This window comes from Theropithecus gelada, chromosome 2, assembly GCF_003255815.1.
Source record: "Theropithecus gelada isolate Dixy chromosome 2, Tgel_1.0, whole genome shotgun sequence".
Classification (NCBI taxonomy): domain Eukaryota; kingdom Metazoa; phylum Chordata; class Mammalia; order Primates; family Cercopithecidae; genus Theropithecus; species Theropithecus gelada.
The window spans coordinates 39,241,618-39,261,601 of NC_037669.1; the positions used below are offsets into that span (position 1 = coordinate 39,241,618).

Consider the following 19,984-nt stretch of genomic DNA (forward strand, 5'->3'; position numbering starts at 1 on the left):
CAGCTGTAGAATGAACAAGGAAGGGCTCTCTCTGGCATTTTTGTTCCACCCACGATTTAACTGCATGTAATTGAACTAACTAGACTGTAAACTGAGGTTATGGGCAGTGTCTTATAAGTATAAGCTACTTCTTTGAATCCCAAAAGTCTAGCACAGTGTTTTACTTGTGGGAATCCAATAAACATAATTAATTTAGCTGACTGCTAAGGGTGTGTCTAAGCTTAAATACTCTAAATTACTTCTGACACCAAAGTGCTAGTTAGTCTGGGGCAGAAAAAAGCCCAGGTACTTAAGCCCTAATCCTGAAAATCAGAGAGAAAAGGAAATCTTAATCACTTTTCAAATCACTCTGGTCCCCTCGTCTCAGTCTCTTTCCAACTCTAGGGCTTTGCTGCTGTCAAGCTGGGTGACCTTGGATACGTCCCTAAACTTCCTGGGCTTCTTTCTGCCCCAGACTAACTAGCACTTTGTTAGTCCTGGTGCTGAATCAGGCAGGTTCAATACGATGATCCTACGGTCTCTTCCAACCCTGACATTCCAGGATTCTGGTTGACCAAAAAGTGGAGAGCAGGGATGGAATATGGAGTGGATCCTTGGGGGTGGGGATGGTGTCTCTGGGAAGGAGAAAATAAATATAGATCTGGGAAGAGACTAAAAAGCACTAGAGACTAGGGTACACTTTCTCATTCCTTCAAAGGCTCACTGTGCTCTCACTAAGATGGTGTCATCCGTCACATCCTACATGGTGTCCAGCTGATGCCCATGCACCTGAGCCCAACCTTTTCTTCCACTCATTCCTCCATGTATGTGCTCTGCCTTGTTCCTGGCACTGCTCAAGGCACAGGGAAATTACTGGACTGTAAACTGAGGCCAAGGACAGTGTCTTGGAAGTTGAGTAAGACAGACATAGCTCTGCATATAGTTTACAGAATAGAAGGAAGGCAGATGTTTTAAAACAAAACAAAACAACTCAATTAAGTATTAAAAGTGAACCCATTGATTTAAGACTGTATCAAGTATTCCCTACTCTTGGATATCAGGGAAGGTTTCCCAGAGGAGGTGACCAGGAGATGGGTCACCCCATGCCTGGATTACTTCCCAGAGGGTCTTTCTGTCTCTAAATGATCCTGACAGAGCTTTTAAAACACCAGTGTCTTCATGGAAGCTTTACAGTGGCCTCCTTGGGTACAAGCTCGAGTAGAGATTCAGTCTCCATTTGAAACCTCTTCCTGGCTGTTGCTCCCAGGACAGGCTGTTGCCCTTGGGTGCCCAGAGTGCCCTGGATATAGCTCTGATACCTTCTGTGTACCCAAGAAAAGGGATCAGAATATGAGCCTTACCTTGTGAAAGCTCATCTTCCCTGGGCTACCCTTGAATCAGATCTGACCACTGACATTTTCAGTAGCAAACAACTGAAAATTCTAATTCTGAAGCTCTTAAAGTGTGAGGAGAGAAAAAGTTAGAAATTAAAAGCAAAAGAGATCTGTTTGATAACTCAGAGTCTCTAATTCTAGAAATAAGAGTGTCTGCATGATAAACTAGCATTCTCTTTGCTAGTTATATGTGCCCTTTACATTAGGGGTACCCAAGCCCTGGGTTACAAACCAACACCTGTCCATGACCTGTTAGGAACTGGACTACACAGCAGGAGGTAACGGGCGGGCAAGCCAGCAAAGCTGAGCTCCACCTCCTGTCAGATCAGTGGCATTAGATTTTCGTAGGAGCCTGAACACAGTTGTGAACTGCACAGGCAAGGGATCCAGGTTGCAGGCTCCTTGTGAGAATGTCATGCCTGATGATCTGTCACTGCATGTATTACATGTAATAGCATATACATGTATTTACATTACAGATTACAATGTAATAATAATAGAAATAAAGTACACAATAAAGGTAATGTGCTTGAATCATTGCGAAACCATCCCCCCGACCCTGGTCTATGGAAAAACTGTCTTCCACGAAACCGGTCCCTGGTGCCAATAAGGTTGGGGACCACTGCTTTATATATGATTTATGACTTCCTCCCCCTATAAGGAGGTGCCCACATATTTGACAGTAATCCTTTGTATCATCTTCATCATTAAGCCTTAATCCTAAAAAGAGTTGTCTCCTGGTACTCAAGGGGAGTTGGTTCCAGGACCCCCATGGATACCAAAATCTATGGATTGTCGAGACCTTGATATAAAATGGTGTAGTATTAGCATGTAATCTCTGCACATCCTCTCGTATACTTTAAATCATCTCTAGATTACTTATATCTAATACAACGTAAATGCTATGTAAATAGTTGTTACACTGTATTGTTTGGGGAATAATGACAAGAGAAAAATCCTGTACGTGTTCAGTACACACACAGCCATCCATTTTTTTTCTGAATATTTTCAATCCTCAGTTGGCTGAATCCAAGGATGCAGAACCCACAAATATGGGTGGCTGACTGTATATCTGGTGCAAATTACTTCTAAAAACAGTGCTGAGAGCAGAGGTATAACAACTGTTAGTGAGAAGAGGAGTGAGCAGGTTTGGATAATATCTGGCCTCTGAAATGAATGCTGGTTCCTCATAGGAGGCATTTCAGAGAATACTAAGCAATTTTTGAGCTGTAAAACTTCAGGATAAAAGCTTCAATATCATCACCCCTTGCTGTTTTAACAAACCACAAATTGCTACTATTTTTTGTCTGATTTTATATAAGGAATAATATATTATCTATAAAGGTAAAAGTATAGTCTCTCTGCAGAAAGCATATCTTTTTGTTGGGATCTGTCAGAGATATGGAGAGAAAATTGAGGAAGAGGCCAATGTGAGTCTCCAAAATACTTTACATCTTATCCCTCAAGTATATTCCCTGGGGCAAAACAGAAGCTCATAGAAATTCAAATATCTTGATTTGCACCATAAACTAGTGTTCAGAGACCTAGACACTGCAGCGGAGCTTGGTGTCCCATTTTTGGTGAGTTATTCTATTTGAGGTTACAGTAAAAGCCCTAGGGAGGACTTCTCTGGGCTGGGCTCTGAAGAACACAGGAGAGAAGCATCTCCTGGGGACAATTTCCATCCTGGACAGAGAATGCAAAGGCAGAAGGGGTGTTCTGAAGAAAACTGTGGGGAGTTTACGTGATTGGAGAGGGTGGTGTTGGGGAAGGGGTCACAAAGAACTTAGCATTCCTTGCTGTAGACAAACAACTAGATCTGTGTTTTCAAAAGCTCATTGGAGCAGCTGGCAGGCAGCTGGATTGAAGAGACTCCTGGAGTCCTGATAACAGTGGGCTCTCCCTCCTCCCTACCCTCTTCAATTGCCCCATGAGCCTCTCCCAAATTTAACAAACTATTTAAAGAAGATCTCTCTCAGAGTTTCTCCAAGTGTAGTCCTGAGAATTTGCAGGGGAATCTCCTGGAGTTTGCACTCTTGTTAAGCTGCTGGGAGGCCCTTTTGCTCAGAAATATGAGAACCTCCAGGAGAATGGATTCTGGGCAGGCTTCCCTGCTTCCATTTCCACTATTGAGAATGGTCATCTATTCAAGCCCTGAGTCTTGTGGTAAATTTTCTGTACATAGATGCATAATCTTAAAGCATGAACACCAAAGAGATTTCAGTGCTAATAGAAGGGGAAGAGATTTGGTGATTTTTTTTTTCTTTTGCTCATCTTTATTTTTAACTTGCACTACTTGTAGAATAAGAAAAATGTTAACTAAAATAAATGCAATGAGCAGTCAGTATTTGCAAGCACTGAACAAGCCCATGGAAGAAATGAATTGCCTGAAAAGGGTTACAAACTGCAGGGAAGTGCTGTTGTTTTCAGCAGGAAAGAGAGGCCTGGTAACAACAGGAAGCGCTGAGAGGCCTCAGTACCAAGGCTTCCAAGCAAAGCGGTTCTGGAAACAATGGCTGCCTGTGGCTCGGGAATATTGGGCAGGAAATGAAAGGATGCTGGGGTGGGGGCTGGGGCAGAGCGAGGAACTGATAAGCATTACCTGGCTGTTCTTCACATAGTCGTAGCTGGCCCAAGATGAAATCATTTTTCATAAATGCTCCCCATCTCCCATCAGTAAAATTGATTCTAGAAAAATACAAAAATGAAAAGCACCCATAGTGCTGTAGGTCTGGAAACCATTAGGAAGCTCTACAGCCTGGGAAACCAGAGGGTACAATAAGCAAAGGAAGGGATTTCTCACTCTTAGGCCATGGTCATATCAGTGCGGAGAGGACCTTCGGATGAACTAGGCATCTTTTAGAGGTAAGTCCCTGGAGGATTCCAGCCTCCATAAAAATAAAAATAGCCTTGGGGTTAACGGGCGTCTAGCCATACCAAAGGAGATATGTATAAACCTCCTGAGATTGCAGTTTATGTTTTATTTAACAGAAATTTCCATTTATATGGGTGGAGTAAGCTGGGGAACCATTAACAGTACAAATGAGAAACAAAAACAAAACAAATAAAAAATTACCTTAATGTTTTGTCCTGAAAGACCTAGCTGTAAACCAGAGCTGGTAGGAATCAGGACCTGAACATCGGCAGATAGAAATCGAATCTGCCTTCTTAATTTCCAGCCCAGCCTCTCCTCCCAGTGTCATCCAAGAAGCTGACAGATCCTGGAAGGAGGTTAGACCTGGAAGAAACATAAAGATCCAGAAATCATTTGGATCCAGAACTTGCTTCTAGCACAGATGAAAGTCTGAGGCTGGCAGTGGCTGATTTGCTGGAGGACATACAACTGGTTCATGTTGCTGTAACTGATGGATACCATAGCACCTACTGCCTGCAAGATACCTAGGGGAATTCAAAGAAGAGGAAGACTAGTCTCCTCAAAGGTCAAGAATCTCATACATGTAGATTAGGGCAAGAATCCATGTTTCTTAATTCATTGTCTAAGTCCTTCTCTCTCATCAAGTTGTGCTTAGTTGTGAAGTCAGTCTCTACCTTCTGCTGCTTTCTGGTCTTGCCCATTCTTGGTTTCCCTAGTGTGGAGGTTATGCTTATAAAATGTACTGGAAAGTGCATGAATTTTGGATTCAAACAGACTTATGACTGCACCCTAGTTTGCCACTAGCTGTTTGAGCTTGGACAAGTTGTCTAACCACACAGAATCTTAGCTTGCCATCTGAAAATAGGAGTAGTAATGCCTACATCTCAGAGTTTTAAGAATTAAATGAAATAATGATGGTGAATTCATCCCCATAACCACCCATGAGGTATGCAAGAAAAAAAAAAAAAAAGAGGTGGCCTGGACACACTCAGAGTAGAAAAAAATTTACATTGTCCTCATTCTTAAGATGATCAGTGTTAGTGAAGCATACAGTTCAAGAAACAAGTTTGCTTCTCTCCCATTAATCTGCTCAGTTCACGACCTTCTCCCCTGGGGCTCACTCTCAGGCACATGAGGCCATTCTCTGTATCCATTAGCACTTAAGAGCCTCCACCAGTGGTATCCCAAGGAGCAGGTGGCAAGAAAGCTGCTCATCCAGTAAATGAAACCCTGATCAAGTGATTCCACTGATGTGCGCTTTATGCAGTTACACTGAGGATTTAAATGATTTTAAATGAGTTGTTGTTGCCTAGGAATGTGCTAGGGGTTGACTGAGATCTTTCTGTCTTCCATCAGCAGCCCCATGGAGTGAGTGATGTCTGCCCCTACAAATCTGCTAATAACAAAGCTTTCTCCACAGACAGACAGTAGAAAGGATGAACCACATAAGTCTTTGTCAATTACACAAAGCCCAGCAGCTTCATCAATGGGACAAAACCCTTCTGTACAGTTTCTGTGTACAGATGAGCAGGGCCAGCTCTAAGACCAAGGTCATATGGGGACTCCTTGCAGGTTTGTTGTCTATGTTATAGCATTTGAACCTTTTTCTCTACCCTTCCTCAGCCACAATCACTCCCACCCCAAACACACATACCCAGAGGCACCCTGTGGGAGTCCCTCCTAAGCTCTCCCCACTGGCTCTTTTGCCACTAATGACCTGTGGACCCAGACACATTCACCACTCTCAACCAGCCTTTTACATGTGAGTCAGATAGGCTCTTACCTTTCCTAAAGAAATTTCAGGCAACAGCTAGAAAAGAGTGAGTCCTCTCACTTCCCCTTTCATTGACAAACCATGAGAGGTTGTCCCTTCTGACCCTAAAGGGACTCCTTATTTTTTTCTTTTTGTGGCAAGTCTTTTCTTCTAGATTACCTCCCATCCCTATTTCCCCCGCCCCTCCCCCAACACACAAAGGCCTATTTCTTTGAAGGGAAGAACTTCAGGGTGGCCCTGATGAGGAAGCTGAAGGTCTAGTCCCAAAGCTGCCTGTATTGGACATTATTCTACAGGCAATGGGGAGCTATTGATTGTTTTGGTGTAGGGGAGCTTTATCATCAAGGTAGTGTTTTAGAAAGATTTGTCTGGAAGTGGAGATCAAGATAGAATGCAATCTTCCCAGGCAGTCAGTAAAAATGCCCCCAAGTTCCCTGATGTTTCTCTTCCACCGGACTAGTCTAGTCAGCATTCCTGGAATTCACCACATTATTTCTTGCCTTTCACCTTGTTTATACTGCTCTCTGTTTCCTGTCCCAAAAGAATGTGTATGACATTTACTAAGTGCTTACTCTATGCTAGGCACTTACATGAGCGTTCTGCATGTATTGTAATGTATATTGCATCACGTCAATCACATCATATGATAGCATCTCACATCCTATCAAATCATCCCTCTGCACCAGTGTCAGAATTCTTATTGCAGCACCTTGACTTGTCCTTTATCCACTTAGCTCACAACATTGTGAGCCCCTGAGCGTGAGGGTCCTGTCTCAGCACTCCCCAACGTGGTCCCTCTCAGACAGCTGGCTCTCTATAAATGCACACAACTTCCTGTTCTTGTTCAACATCTAAAAGCTCTGCCTGACTTCCCCACCAGCTGTAATCTTTTTAAAAGAACTTTCGTTACATTTTTTGTGCCTGTCTAGGTTCCTTAGCATATTTTGTTTGATATTTTCATACTGGCCAAGTTACTTAATACCTTTGAGCTTCAGTTTCTTCATTTACAAAACAGAGATAAATACGATAAATACCTCCCTCATAAGGTGACTGTGAGGATTGCACTGGGTACAAATAATGGATAAGAAGTGTATAGCTCTGGGACCAGCACATACTAGGTTCACAATAATTACCCATTCCCTTCTTGGCTTCTTGAGGGCAAAGATCTTATTACCTTTTGTTCCTCTAGATGGGCCCTCAGTGCATCTGCTTTGGTAGAAGGAGAATCACTGTCATTGGGAAAGACACAGCATTGGCAGCAGAGACCTGAGGGTCCCAGCAGGGATAAGTCACAGAGTGGACCAGAGGAGGACCTGGACACCTCTGCAGGAAAGTGCTGGTGTCTAGCACTAGGTGCTAGAAAAGGCTTGACATCTGAGAGCCTAAAAATGAGGAGGGCAGGGACCCGCAGCCGGTGAACCGGGCTCCAGGCTGCCTTGCTCAGCAGGATAGCAGAGCTAGTCCTCAGCCATCCCAGGCCAGCAGGTTGGGCAAATACTTCTGCTTCACAAGGGGTAATAACCTCAACAGGGTCACCGGAAAGGACTTCAGCAAACATTTAGAACTTGGGTCACTGATTTCAGAAGCCCCTCCATCTTCCTAAATGAAACTTGTTTTTCAAAATCCCATTTCTTTCTTTAAAAAAAAAATACTTTTACTATATCCCCTTCACGGAAAATTTAGAAAAGCAAAATTAAAAATAGAGAAAAGCAAAAATCATTTGTTTTCTACCACTTAGCAGTAACTACCATTAACATCTCAGTGTGTGTGTGTCTGTGTGTGTGGTTTGTGTGTGTATGTGTGTGTGAGACAGAGTTTCGCCCTTGTTGCCCAGGTTAGAGTGCAATGGTGCAATCTCAGCTCACTGCAACCTCCACCTCCTAGGTTCAAGCGATTCTCCTGCCTCAGCCTCCCGAGTAGCTGGGATTATAGGCACCCGCCACCATGCTGGGCTATTTTTTTTTTTTTTTGTATTTTTTAGCAGAGACGGAGTTTCACCATGTTAGTCAGGCTGGTTTGAACTTCTGACCTCAGGTGATCCACCTGCCAGTGTGTGTTATTTTTTGTTATTTAATATACTGGGGGAGAGGTAGTTTTAAAGAGACATTCTGTACTCTATATTTATATATAATTTTAATTTATCAACTTTTTTGCTATTTTTTTCAAAAGGAACTTAAAAATAGATACTAACCATGAGCTGTTGAATACTTAAAGATCAGCCCTGCAGTGGTAGGATTTAGGCATTTTGGCAGTCAACAGCAAGGAGCCACTCCACTCTCCTCAAATCACACCTCCAAAGTTGCCACCAACTCATAGGACCTGCCTTCCTGTTGGGGAGTGTTTGAACCATGGTAGGTGTAGCTTGGGGCTTTTTCTATTCCTCGTCACTTGTGGTATCACAGAAAAAGCATGCACTTTGGCAGCGCACAAACCTGGGTTTGGATCCCAACTCTGGCACTTCCTAGCTGCAGGCCATTGGGCAATTTATCTATTCCCTCTGAGATTCAACTTTCCTATTTTCAAAATGGAGATCATTTTGTCTGTTTCATGGGTTGGCTACAGTTATAGAATGGAGAATGCTATAAAACAAACAAACAGGCCGGGCGCCGTGACTCACGCCTGTAATCCCAGCACTCTGGGAGGCCCAGGCGAGCGGATCACGAGGTCAGGAGATTGAGACCATCCTGGTTAACACGGTGAAACCCCGTCTCTACTAAAAATACAAAAAAAAAAAAAATTAGCCGGGTGAGGTGGCGGGCGCCTGTAGTCCCAGCTACTCCGGAGGCTGAGGCAGGAGAATGGCGTGAACCCAGGAGGCGGAGCTTGCTGTGAGCCGAGATCGCGCTACTGCCCTCCAGCCTGGGCGACTGAGTGAGACTCCATCTCAAAGAAAAAAGAACAACAACAAAAAAACAACAAATAAAAACCCACCTAAAGCCATGCCTGACACATAGTAATTATTTTCTTTGAGGAACCCAGATAGCAAAGGAGCACAGAAAATTCATCTGGAGAAAAATGAACAAGCTCCTGTTCAGGAAAACATTTTGAGTGCATCTGTTTTCTTTTTTCTTTTTTTTCTTTTTTTAAATTACACTTTAAGACTTTAAGTTCTAGGGTACATGTGCACAACTTGCAGGTTTGTTACATAGGTATACATGTGCCATGTTGGTGAGATGCATCCATTAACTCATCATTTGCATTAGGTATATCTCTAATGCTATCTCTTCCCGCTCCCCCCATCCCACAACAGGTCCGGGTGTGTGATGTTCCCCACCCTGTGTCCAAGTGTTCTCATTGTTAAATTCCCACCTATGAGTGAGAACATGCAGTGTTTGGTTTTCCGGCCTCGAGATAGTTTGCTCAGAATGATGGTTTCCAACTTCATCCATGTCCCTACAAAGGACATTAACTCATCCTTTTTTATGGCTGCATAGTATTCCATGGTGTATATGTGCCACATTTTCTTAATCCAGTCTATCATTGATGGACATTTGGGTTGGTTCCAAGTCTTTGCTATTGTGAATAGTGAGTGCTTCTGTTTTCAAGGCTATTCTGGATGAGTAAGACATGGGACTGTCCTCATTGTCCCCAAGGATCTCACAACTTAGTAATGGAGATGAATTAGAAACAAGCACCTCACACCTAGTGCTAGACAGAGTAGGCTTACAGTAAATATTTGCAGGATTAAATTTATTCTGACAAATTTTTTCAGAAAAGGTAATATATTCTTCTAGTTCAAAATTCAAAAGTACAAAAGAATATACAGTGAGAAGTCTCTCTCTTACTCAGAGGCCTAGCGCCAGCTTCCAGTTTCTTTTCCTGTAGACAACTAAAATTATTGCTTTCTTATGTATCCTTCCATAGATATTGAATGCATGTATAAATAGATGTGTATATTTAATCTTTCATTCTCTCTTCACAAAAAGGAAAAGAAAAAAAAAAAAATCATGGCCAGGCACGGTGACTCATGCCTATAATCCCAGCACCTTGGGAGGCCGAGGCAGGTAGATCACCTGAGGTCAGGAGTTCAAGACCAGACTGGCCAACATGGTGAAACCCAGTCTCTACTAAAAATACAAAAATTAGCCAGGTGTGGTGGCATGCACCTGTAATCCCAGCTACGCAGGAGGCTAAGGCAGGAGAATCACTTGAACCCAGGAGGCAGAGGTTGCAGTGAGCTGAGATTGTGCCACTGCACTCCAGCCTGGGTGACAGAACAAGACTCTGTCTCAAAAATAAAAAAAAAAGAGAGAAAACAACTAGATGCTAGCATACCATTCTTCTGGTCTGCTGACAATATATGTTGTTCTTTTTGCCTAACAATATATCTGAGAGACCACTCTATGTCTGTACATAAAAGTTTTCTCATTCTTTTTGGTGACCACATAGTATTCCACTATGTGAATCTTCCATTATTTGTGTTACTACCTGCTCTTAATGACAATCTTGTGCAATTATGAAAACTGCTGTAATGAATAGCCTTGCACATGTCTTACATATCACGTGTACAAGAATATCTGTGGGATACATTTCTAGAAGAAGAACGACTGGGTCAAAGGGTATGTGTACTTATAGTTTTAACGGATATTGTCAAATTGCCCTCCAGAGGTTGTATCAATGTCCCCTACCAGTTGCAACGCATGAGAGTACTTGTTTTCCCATAGCCTTGCCAACACTGTGTGTTAACAAACTTAGGTACCTTTGCCAATCTGAGAAGTGAAAAATGATATATCAGTGCAGTTTTAATTTGCAGTGGAATTGAATTTAGATAATTCTAGAAAGTGCCACAAAGGGAGGAGGCACAGGAGAGATGCGAACACGGAGGAAGGAGAACCTCGTTCTGCTTGAGGAAGGCTTTATAGAGAAGTTGGGGGTAGAGCTGAATCCCGAAAGATAAGCAGGAGTTTCTCAGTGGAGAAGGGGCAATGGGCTCAGACGAGGGAACATCGGGTACAAAGCCGGGAAGGTGTGAAGGTGCAGAGCATATTCAGGAAGTGGCAGGCTGTCCAGCGTGACTGGAACATGGCATTCCTGTGTGGGGCTGAGAGGGAGGGAGAGCTCCGCAATTAGCAATGAGACTGGCAGCGGGGAGTGTGGCCAGATTGTGGAAAACCTCCTAGGCCTCCTTCTAAATCAAATCTCGGTTTTTAAAAGATAAAATATATTCCCTGTGTGTAGGAACTAAAGTGAAAACAGAACTAAAGCCCATTCTCCCCAAAACGAATTCGAAAGTGAAATAATAATAAAACAATCGCTTTGAATCCTGTAGGGAAAATGAGAAGTACAGTATAAACACTTCTCACTCTTTTTTTCCTCTTTTTCTCCTGGAAGGAGGTTATACTTGAGTTAAATGTATACAGTTTCTAACTAACAGTTCCCAAAGGATGGTTTCAAAAATGTTCTGAGCCAGATAATGCTCTAGTTTCTCAAAGGATAGTGCTCCTTTGGATTTATATGTTCTCGTCTATAACAATAAGAAACAGTTGCATTACTTATAGCATCACTCTTTATGCATGTGAATAATGATGAACCATTATTCCAGTAACCAGTAATGAAGGATATGGACAATATAAATCAGAAATAAGAAGCTTTTCTCCTGATATAAAAAGCACAAGCAATAAAAGAAAAAAATAGATAAATTGGACTTCACTGAAATGTAAAACTTCTGTGCTTCAAAGAACACCATCAAGACAGTGAAAAGACCACCCACAGCATAGGAGAAAATGTTTGCCAATCATAGGTCTAATAAGAGTCTAGTATTCAGAATACATAAAGAAATCTTATAACCCAGCAAAGACCACCCAACTAAAAATGGACAAATTATCCAATTAGACATTTCTTCAAAAGAGATGTACAAATGGCCAGTAAGCACAAGAAAAGATGTTCTACATTGTTAGTTTTCAGGGAAATGCAAACCAAACTTCAATGAATACCACTTCACAACTACTAGGATGACTACAATAAAAAAGATAGACAATAACAAGTACTGACAAGGATATGGAAAATTGAAACCCTCATTCATTGCTGGTAGGAATGTAAAATGGCATGGCTATTGTGGAAAACAATTTGGCAGTGCCTCAAAAGTTCAATGTAGAGTCACCGTATGACCCAGCCGTTTCACCCCTGGATATATATCCAGGAGAATTGAAAACATATATCCATACAAAAACTTGGACGTAAAGGTTCATAGCAACAATATTCCTAATAGCAAAAAGTGGAAGTAACTCAAATTTCTGTCAACTGGTGAATGAATAAACAAAACGAAGGCTTTATTTGGAATTTTATTCAGCCATAAAGATGAATGAAATACTGACACATGCTACAACATGGACAGACCTTGAAAACACCATGCTAAATGAAGAAAGTCCATCACAAAGGCCACATATTTTAAGATCTAATTTATAGGAAATGTTCAGAACGGGCAAACCCATAGAAAATAGAAAGTTGATTAGTGGCTGCTGGAGCTGGGAGAGGGGAAAATGGGCAGTAACTACTAATAGATACGGGTTGCTTTCTTGAGAGATGAAAATATTCTGGAATTAATGTGATGGTTGCTTAACCCGTGAATATACTAAAAATCACTTAGTCGTACACTTTAAAGGGTGAATTCTATGGTATTTCAATTATATCTCAGGTTTTTTGTTTTTAACTTTTTCTTTTTTTTTGAGACAGAGTTTCACTCTTGTTGCCCAGGCTAGAGTGTAACGGCGCGATCTCGGCTCAATGCAACCTCCACCTCTCAGGTTCAAGCGATTCTCTTGCCTCAGCCTCCCAAGTGGCTGGGATTACAGGCATGTGCCACCAGGCCCGGCTAGTTTTTTATTTTTAGTAGAGACGGGGTTTCTCCATGTTGATCAGGCTGGTCTCGAACTCACAACCTCAGGTGATCTACCCGCCTTGGCCTCCCAAAGTGCTGGGATTACAGGCATGAGCCACCGTGCCTGGTCAACTGTTTATTTTATTTTATTTTATTTTTTTGAGACAGCGTCTCACTCACTCTGTTGCCCAGGATAGAGTGCAATAGTGTGATCTCAGCTCACTACAACCTCTGATTCCCAGGTTCAAACGATTCTCCTGCCTCAGCCTCCTGAGTAGCCGGGATTACAGGCATGCACCACCACACCTGGCTAGTTTTTGTAGTTTTAGTAGAGACGAGGTTTCACTGTATTGGGTAAGCTGGTCTTGAACTCCTGACCTCAGGTGATCCACCTACCTCGGCCTCCCAAAGTGCTGGGATTATAGGCGGCATGAGCCACTGCAATTGGCCTATATCTCAGGTTTAAAAATAAAAAATAAAAGATTTAAAAGGAAATTTTCTCCAAGGAGGACAAGCCAAAGCCTCAACATATTTTTAAATCTTTTTTCTTAGAAAATTAGAAATTGGTTAATTTTTTTTTTAAAGAACAGAACACATTATGCTTCATTAAATAAATACCACAACTTTTCAATATTTCTTTAATTCCACATTAGGCCAGGAGGAAGAGAGTAGAAATAAAACAGGGCAGAGGAAGGAGACTCAGAGGGAAAACTGGGGTGGGCAGTGACCTCCAGGCAGGGAGAGCCTCGCAGAGGCCAGGGAGGAGCATGGGACAGAAGAGTGGAACAGGGATGGGGAAAGGATGGGACAGGAACGAAGAACAGAGGCTGGCAGAGAGAGCTCTTGGATTCTGCGGGGGAAACGCCTAGAAAGTTCTGTACTCAGAACCCAGAGAAATGAGGAAGTAATGTAAATCTTTACTGCATCTCTTGGGAAAATGCGGAAGAGGGGCCCATTCACAGCACAGCAAAACTGTTTAAAACTCCCCCCTCTCTCCCACGTGCATCGCAACAAATGCTCACAGGATTTCTTCCTGTGTAGTGCCTTGTCTCTCTCATTATCTTACCCTCTTCCCTCAAGTATCATGATTCTTTGCCCACCAGCAGCTCTTGGTTCTTTTTATTACCTCAAACAAGATGATGAACATATCCATCATGCCCAAATGTTTCCTCGGGCTCCTTTGTCATTCCTCACTCCCGCCTCTGCCCTGCTTTCTCTTCCTAGAAGTTAGTTTGCATTTTCTAGAGTTTTACATCAATGGAGTCCTACCCTATGTAGTCTTCCATAATCTGGCTTCTATACCCAGCCGAGTGTCTTTGAGCTGTACTCATAGGCTTTATCGTATACTCCTTGTTGCCGAGTATATTCTGTTATGTGTACACACCATGAGACTTTACTTTGAAGGTCAGGATTGCAGGACTCAGAGAAGGGACAAAATCTGACCACGTCAAGACCTTACCAAATTCCAGAATGGAGATGGGGGAGTGCCTGTTTCCCTAAAATACAAATGCCATTTGCACTATGAAAGAATGTGGCCACCACAACCACGTAAATGACCAAATACAGCTGTGCTTCCTTCCATCTCTGTCTCCAGGTCTGATCAGGTCCCAGGCACACGGGGAGCTGAGGCAGCTTAGCAGTGTTGTGACTTCTGGGGGTAACTCTGAGAAATGTTTGACTTCTGGCCTTTTCTGCACTAAACCCTTCAAGAGGTTAGGACTTGAGGAAAACATGTTACTTATAAGTGTAAAATATGTTACTTGTAAATAAATAAAACAAAGGACTTTATAATGTTTTATAAACTGTAAAGCATAAACCAAAGGCAAGATTTTATTTTCCCTCAGAAACCACTTCAAGTTGTATTTTGTGCTCAGATTAAAATTTAACATTTAAGGTAACTGATCTAGGAAAAACAAAATGAAACAAGGGAGTTAGAGGGCCATCGGTGAAACGATTCTAAGAAGCTATAATATTATGTCATCAGCAGCAACTATGTGTACCTCTGTAGGAGGAGACTCAGAGTTCTGTGGGCCCAGGATGAATCCCACAGAATGAGCTCTGTGACTCTGACCTCCAGTGTCACTCCTTCCCATGCCTAAATCGACAATAGAAGCTTGCTTTCTGTCTGTAACTACTCAGCTATTTTGATCAAGCTTCTTCTACCCTTTTCAGAATCCTAGAGTGTCCCCAATCTGATTGGACCCCCGGGACAATAGTTTAAAGAATTCTGAGACTTTGAGACTAAACAGTAGCCACTGCAACACTACCCTCCAGGGCTATTTTCAGACCCTTGCTATTCTGAGTGTGTGCTGCAGATTAGCAGTACCTGCATGACCTGGAATTTGTTAGAAAGGCAAATTCTCAACACTCCTACCACCTACCTCCCTACTGAATTGCAATATGCATATTAGTGAAATCCCCGGGTGATTTTTTGCACATTAAGGTATGTGAGAAGCCCTGGTCTAGACTAGTGGTTCTTCAACATTCCTTTTTTTTTTTTTTTTTTTGAGACAGAGTCAGAGTCTAGCTTTGTCGCCCAGGCTGGAGTGCTATGGCACAATCTTGGCTTACTTCAACCTCTGTCTTCCAGGTTCAAGTGATTCTCCTGCCTCAGCCTCCTGAGTAGCTGGGATTACAGGGGCCCCCCACCACACTTGGCAAATTTTTGTATTTTTAGTAGAGATGGGATTTCACAATGTTGGTCAGGCTGGTCTCGAACTCCAGACCTCAAGTGATCCACCCACCTTGGCCTTTCAAAGTGCTGGGATTACAAGCGTGAGCCACCGCGCCCGGCGGTTCTTCAACTTTTGAGTACATCAGAATCATCTGGAGGACGCTGGGCTGCAGGACCTGATCCAGGGACTACAGTCTGAGAACCGCTGCTCTAATGTCTAGAGCTGGATGGTGACACAGAGATTGAGTCCTTTCCCATTACTAAGTAACAGTGATGGAGAATTCCTACATCTTCCAACTCAGCCCAAGATGAGAAATCCAAGAAAGCTAACACTCCACAGTGAGTGGCACCACGACCTCTTTCTGGGTTGTTTTAACATTGCCTCCCACTTAAGCAAAGCCACGGACAATAGGTTCTAAGGCCTTTGTACCAAAGCCAGAATAAATTTATGGCAGAGGCTCTGTCTCAGAATGTGTTTTCCCACCTTTGAGACAAATGGAGCCTGAAGTGCTGCAGATGAGAGCTACGGTACTGGGAGGTCCCTATCTGAGAACAGGCTGGAACAGGTTGGTTACCCTGTACTGCTCCTTTTGTGGAGTGTTCTTTATCAAGGTCCTTAGAGTCCAAGGCTTTTGTGCTTGAGTCCTCCTTGTGAGTGTTCCGAGTTCTTAAGTCCACTTGTGCCCAGCCCAGCACAGCAGCCATGCAGTGTGGTACAGACTTGAAATGCAGACCATCCTGAGTGCCAAGCACAGCTCCCAGACTGCTAACTCACAACCCATACACTGTTAGATCCTGCTGCCTTTGTGCTGCAAAGATACACCTACGTGCACAGAGAAGACATCTCATGGAAGCAAAATTACTCTCAAATAAAAAAATTTGCTAAAGAAGGACACAACAGCCATTCTAAGAAGTAGAGATGAGGCCAGGCGTGATGGCTCATGCCTGTAATCCCAGCACTTTGGGAGGCCAAGGCAGGTGGATCACCTGAGATCAGGAGTTCAAGACCAGCCTGGCCAACATAGTAAAACCCTATCTCTATGAAAAATACAAAAATTAGCTGGGCGTGGTGGCAGGCACCTGTAATCCCAGCTACTCGGGAGGCTGAGGCAGGAGAATCACTTGAACCTGGGAGGCAGAGGTTGCAGTGAGCCGAGATCACACCATTGCACTCCAGCCTGGGTGACAAGAGCGAAACTGTCTCAAAAAAAAAAAAAAAGAGGGGGAAGTAGAGATGAGTTTTGACCTGTACAAGGTTGGTCATCTACCCCAAGTGCCCACTGGATGGGAAGAGGCAAGCTCTGTTTTCACCAAGAAAATCAGATTATCCATTTATATTATAGATAAGTTGCAAGTAGAAATAATATTGGTCATTGTGGAATGCTTCTTATATGCCAGGGTCTGTGCCAAATATTTGTAAATATTATTTCAGTCCTAAGCTACAAGATTAATATCACTATTATCCTCCTTTCACACACATGGAAACTAAGAAACAGAACTCTTGTATATTTTGCCCAAGGGTACAAAAGCAGTTTGGTATCCAAATCTGCACTCTCAACCATAGACTGTATGCTGGCAGGTTACCAAACAGTGAGGTGTGGTGGGGAAAGAATCCACCATCATTGTTCACAATAGGGATTTTGAGAGAGAGAGAGGGAGAGAAAGAAAGAGAGAGAGAGAGACTTTAAGTATCATTGGAACTGTTTCTATTTATCTATCTATTTGCATGAGCATGGGAAACAAAATGTCACGAAGAACGCTATTTTATAAAACAGATCAAATCATAGCTCTTCTGGCTGAAGACAGGCAGAGGCTCTGGAACCCCGCCCACTCCCACAGCACCCCCCACCACACCCTACTCCCATGCTGTGCTCACTCCTAGGAAGTGGTTCCACCTCTATGGTCTCTGGCGGTTCCACCTCTATGGTCTCTGGCGGTTCCACCTCTATGGTCTCTGGCCTCAATATTTCCAATTCCAAGTCCATTCCCTGAGGGGCAAACCATGGATGTGTGCTGGAAGGGAACACTCCAGCCTTTGAGAATGCACAACCTTTGAGAGGCAGCAGAATAAGTATGGTGAACTTTATTGAGCACTTAAAATTACAGTTACTTGAAGGTCACAAGAGAAAGGAACGCTTAGAGCACATTATAATAGGGAGTTCAGGTAGAATGTTGAGTCTGAATGCCTTGTGTCTAACCGCATAAAGATCCAATCCAGCTTCGAATTGTGTGTAGGCATGAGTATATGTAATAAGCATTAATGTATTGGCATTGGTCTGATCTACAGCATTATGGATTGAGTATGTGTTGGAAGTGTGAGCACAGTAGTAGCCCAAGCGTTAATTCATGGAGGTCCCACATCACGGTGGTAGCCTCCAGAAGCCAATGAAGATCTCAGAGCCTTCAGTGGGTTGTTTGGTGGGTGGGGTTGTTCTATCCCAAACCTCCATTCACAGCACTCTCACATGGCGGAACTCAGGTGCATCTGTCCAGGGACCAAAGTGGCAAGTGATCTGCTGCTCTCTCTGTACCATCCAGAAGGCCTGTATCTGCCCCTCTGGGTCACTGAGCTGGCTGGTTCTCTCAAAGTCAGCCGCCAGGAGAGAACAGCACAGCCAGACCCTTCTACCAGGGCACTGAACCTCTGGAGAGGCAGGAACTCAGGAGGCCCTGTCAGTCCCTTTTATGTTGTCCATTAAATCAATGACTGGTTTCGATCCACGGCGGGTGGGGGGTGGAGGTGGGGGGGCAGTTCTCACCTTAAGAAACAAACAAACAAACAAAAAACACTTTAACCTTTAAATCACCTTCGATATTCTGGCAGATTTTCTTCCAGTCTTTTTTCCTTTGAATTTTTAAAATACAACTGAATTTACAATGTATATTCAGTTTGTCGAAGATTTTTTTCTTCTGAAAGAATGGAATTGTAAGCATTTTCCAATGTATTAATTATTTTTTTAAGCAACAAGTAATCATGAGTGACTTAAGTAAATTTGCCTGTGCCTTGATGTCCTCAGGTTTAGAATAAAGCAGTGGCTCTCTAATTTTTGCATGCATCAGAGTCACCCAGAGGGTTTGTTAAAAGGCACAGATTGCTGGGCCCCACCCCAAAATCTCTGAGTTAATAGGTCGAGAGTGGGGCCTGAAGATTTGCATTTTCAACTTCTTAGGAGATGCTGATGCTGCTGGTCAGAAGACCATACTTGGAGAACCAGTGAAATGAAGAGACCGAGTTGTGGGATGTCCAAGCTTACCAATGGTCTCAAAATCTAAGTTTCTGAATATTTTTAAAAATTATTTTAAAAAAACAATTCTTGGCCAGGCGTAGTGCCTCACACCTATAATACCAGCTCTTTGGGAGGCCAAGGTGGGTGGATCACCTGAAATCAAGTGTTGGAGACCAGCCTGGTCAACATGGCGAAACCCAGTTCTCTACTAAAAATACAAAAATTAGCTTGGCCTGGTGGCGGGTGCCTGTAATCCCAGCTACTTGAGAGCCTGAGGCAGGAGAATTGCTTGAACCCAGGAGGTGGAGGTTGCAGTGAGACAAGATCGCGCCACTGCCTCCAGCCTGGGCAACAGAGCAAGTCTCAAAAAAAAAAAAAAAAAAAAAGCAAAACAAAAAAACAATTCTTTAGCAACACCCTATGATTTTTTTTTTTAATACGAAAGGAACATCACCTACCACTTACAAGTAATCGTTTCCACTTGTAAGTCATATGAGTTCCATACTTATATCTCTTTGAAGATACCTGGATTTTTAAAAGGATATCTTTAAAAGACAGGCAGATTTACATCTAATACTTAATTGTTTTCTTCTTTTCCTTTACATAGTTCCATATGTTTTGAAGAGCTGTGCAGAATTTATAGAGACTCACGGCATCGTGGATGGAATCTATCGGCTTTCAGGCGTCACCTCAAACATACAACGGCTAAGGTAAGCTAAAAGAATAGCCCTAAAAGAATTCTCCCATGATTCTTCCTGTGTCCTTGCCTCTGTCCGCCGATGTCCAGAGTATTAAAAACCCAAAGGAACTGAGGGAAGTGTGGCAGCACTGAAGATCAGATGCAGTGGTTTTCAGATGCCTGACTGTTCTTAATCTAATTAGGAAACCCTCCAGCCTGATATAATTCTTTCCAACAGAAGCTCCTAAGGCTTTCAATCTGTTTCTTTGTCTTGCACTAGATATATTCTTCTTAGGTGAATTTGATTTAACTCAAATGATTTAAATTACAAGTTAAGGAAAACGTGATTTATTATCATTTGCTGGCCAGCCCAAAGCTCAGTTAGACTAGGTTCCTATTACTTAGTGTTCAGAACCCTGAGATCCATGTCAGTTTTTCTGCTGGCGCACCCTCAAATCTGATGTTTTGTCTGGTTGAGAAATCAGAAGCCTGTATGATTGTACGTGTCTCTAACTGATGCTAGGATTTTAAGAATTACTGATGACTGAAAAAAAAATAAAAATAA

The 19,984-nt window shown here is 42.8% G+C and overlaps 1 protein-coding gene across 1 annotated transcript in view; it reads left to right on the top strand.

Moving 5' to 3' along the window:
• The window catches only part of ARHGAP31 (Rho GTPase activating protein 31), a 124,334-nt gene that overhangs the window by 52,498 nt on the left and 51,852 nt on the right, over nt 1-19,984 (top strand). The window contains exon 2 of the mRNA XM_025375519.1: nt 19,348-19,450. Coding sequence (XP_025231304.1) covers nt 19,348-19,450 — 103 coding nt within the window. The remainder of the gene's footprint in view (nt 1-19,347; nt 19,451-19,984) is intronic.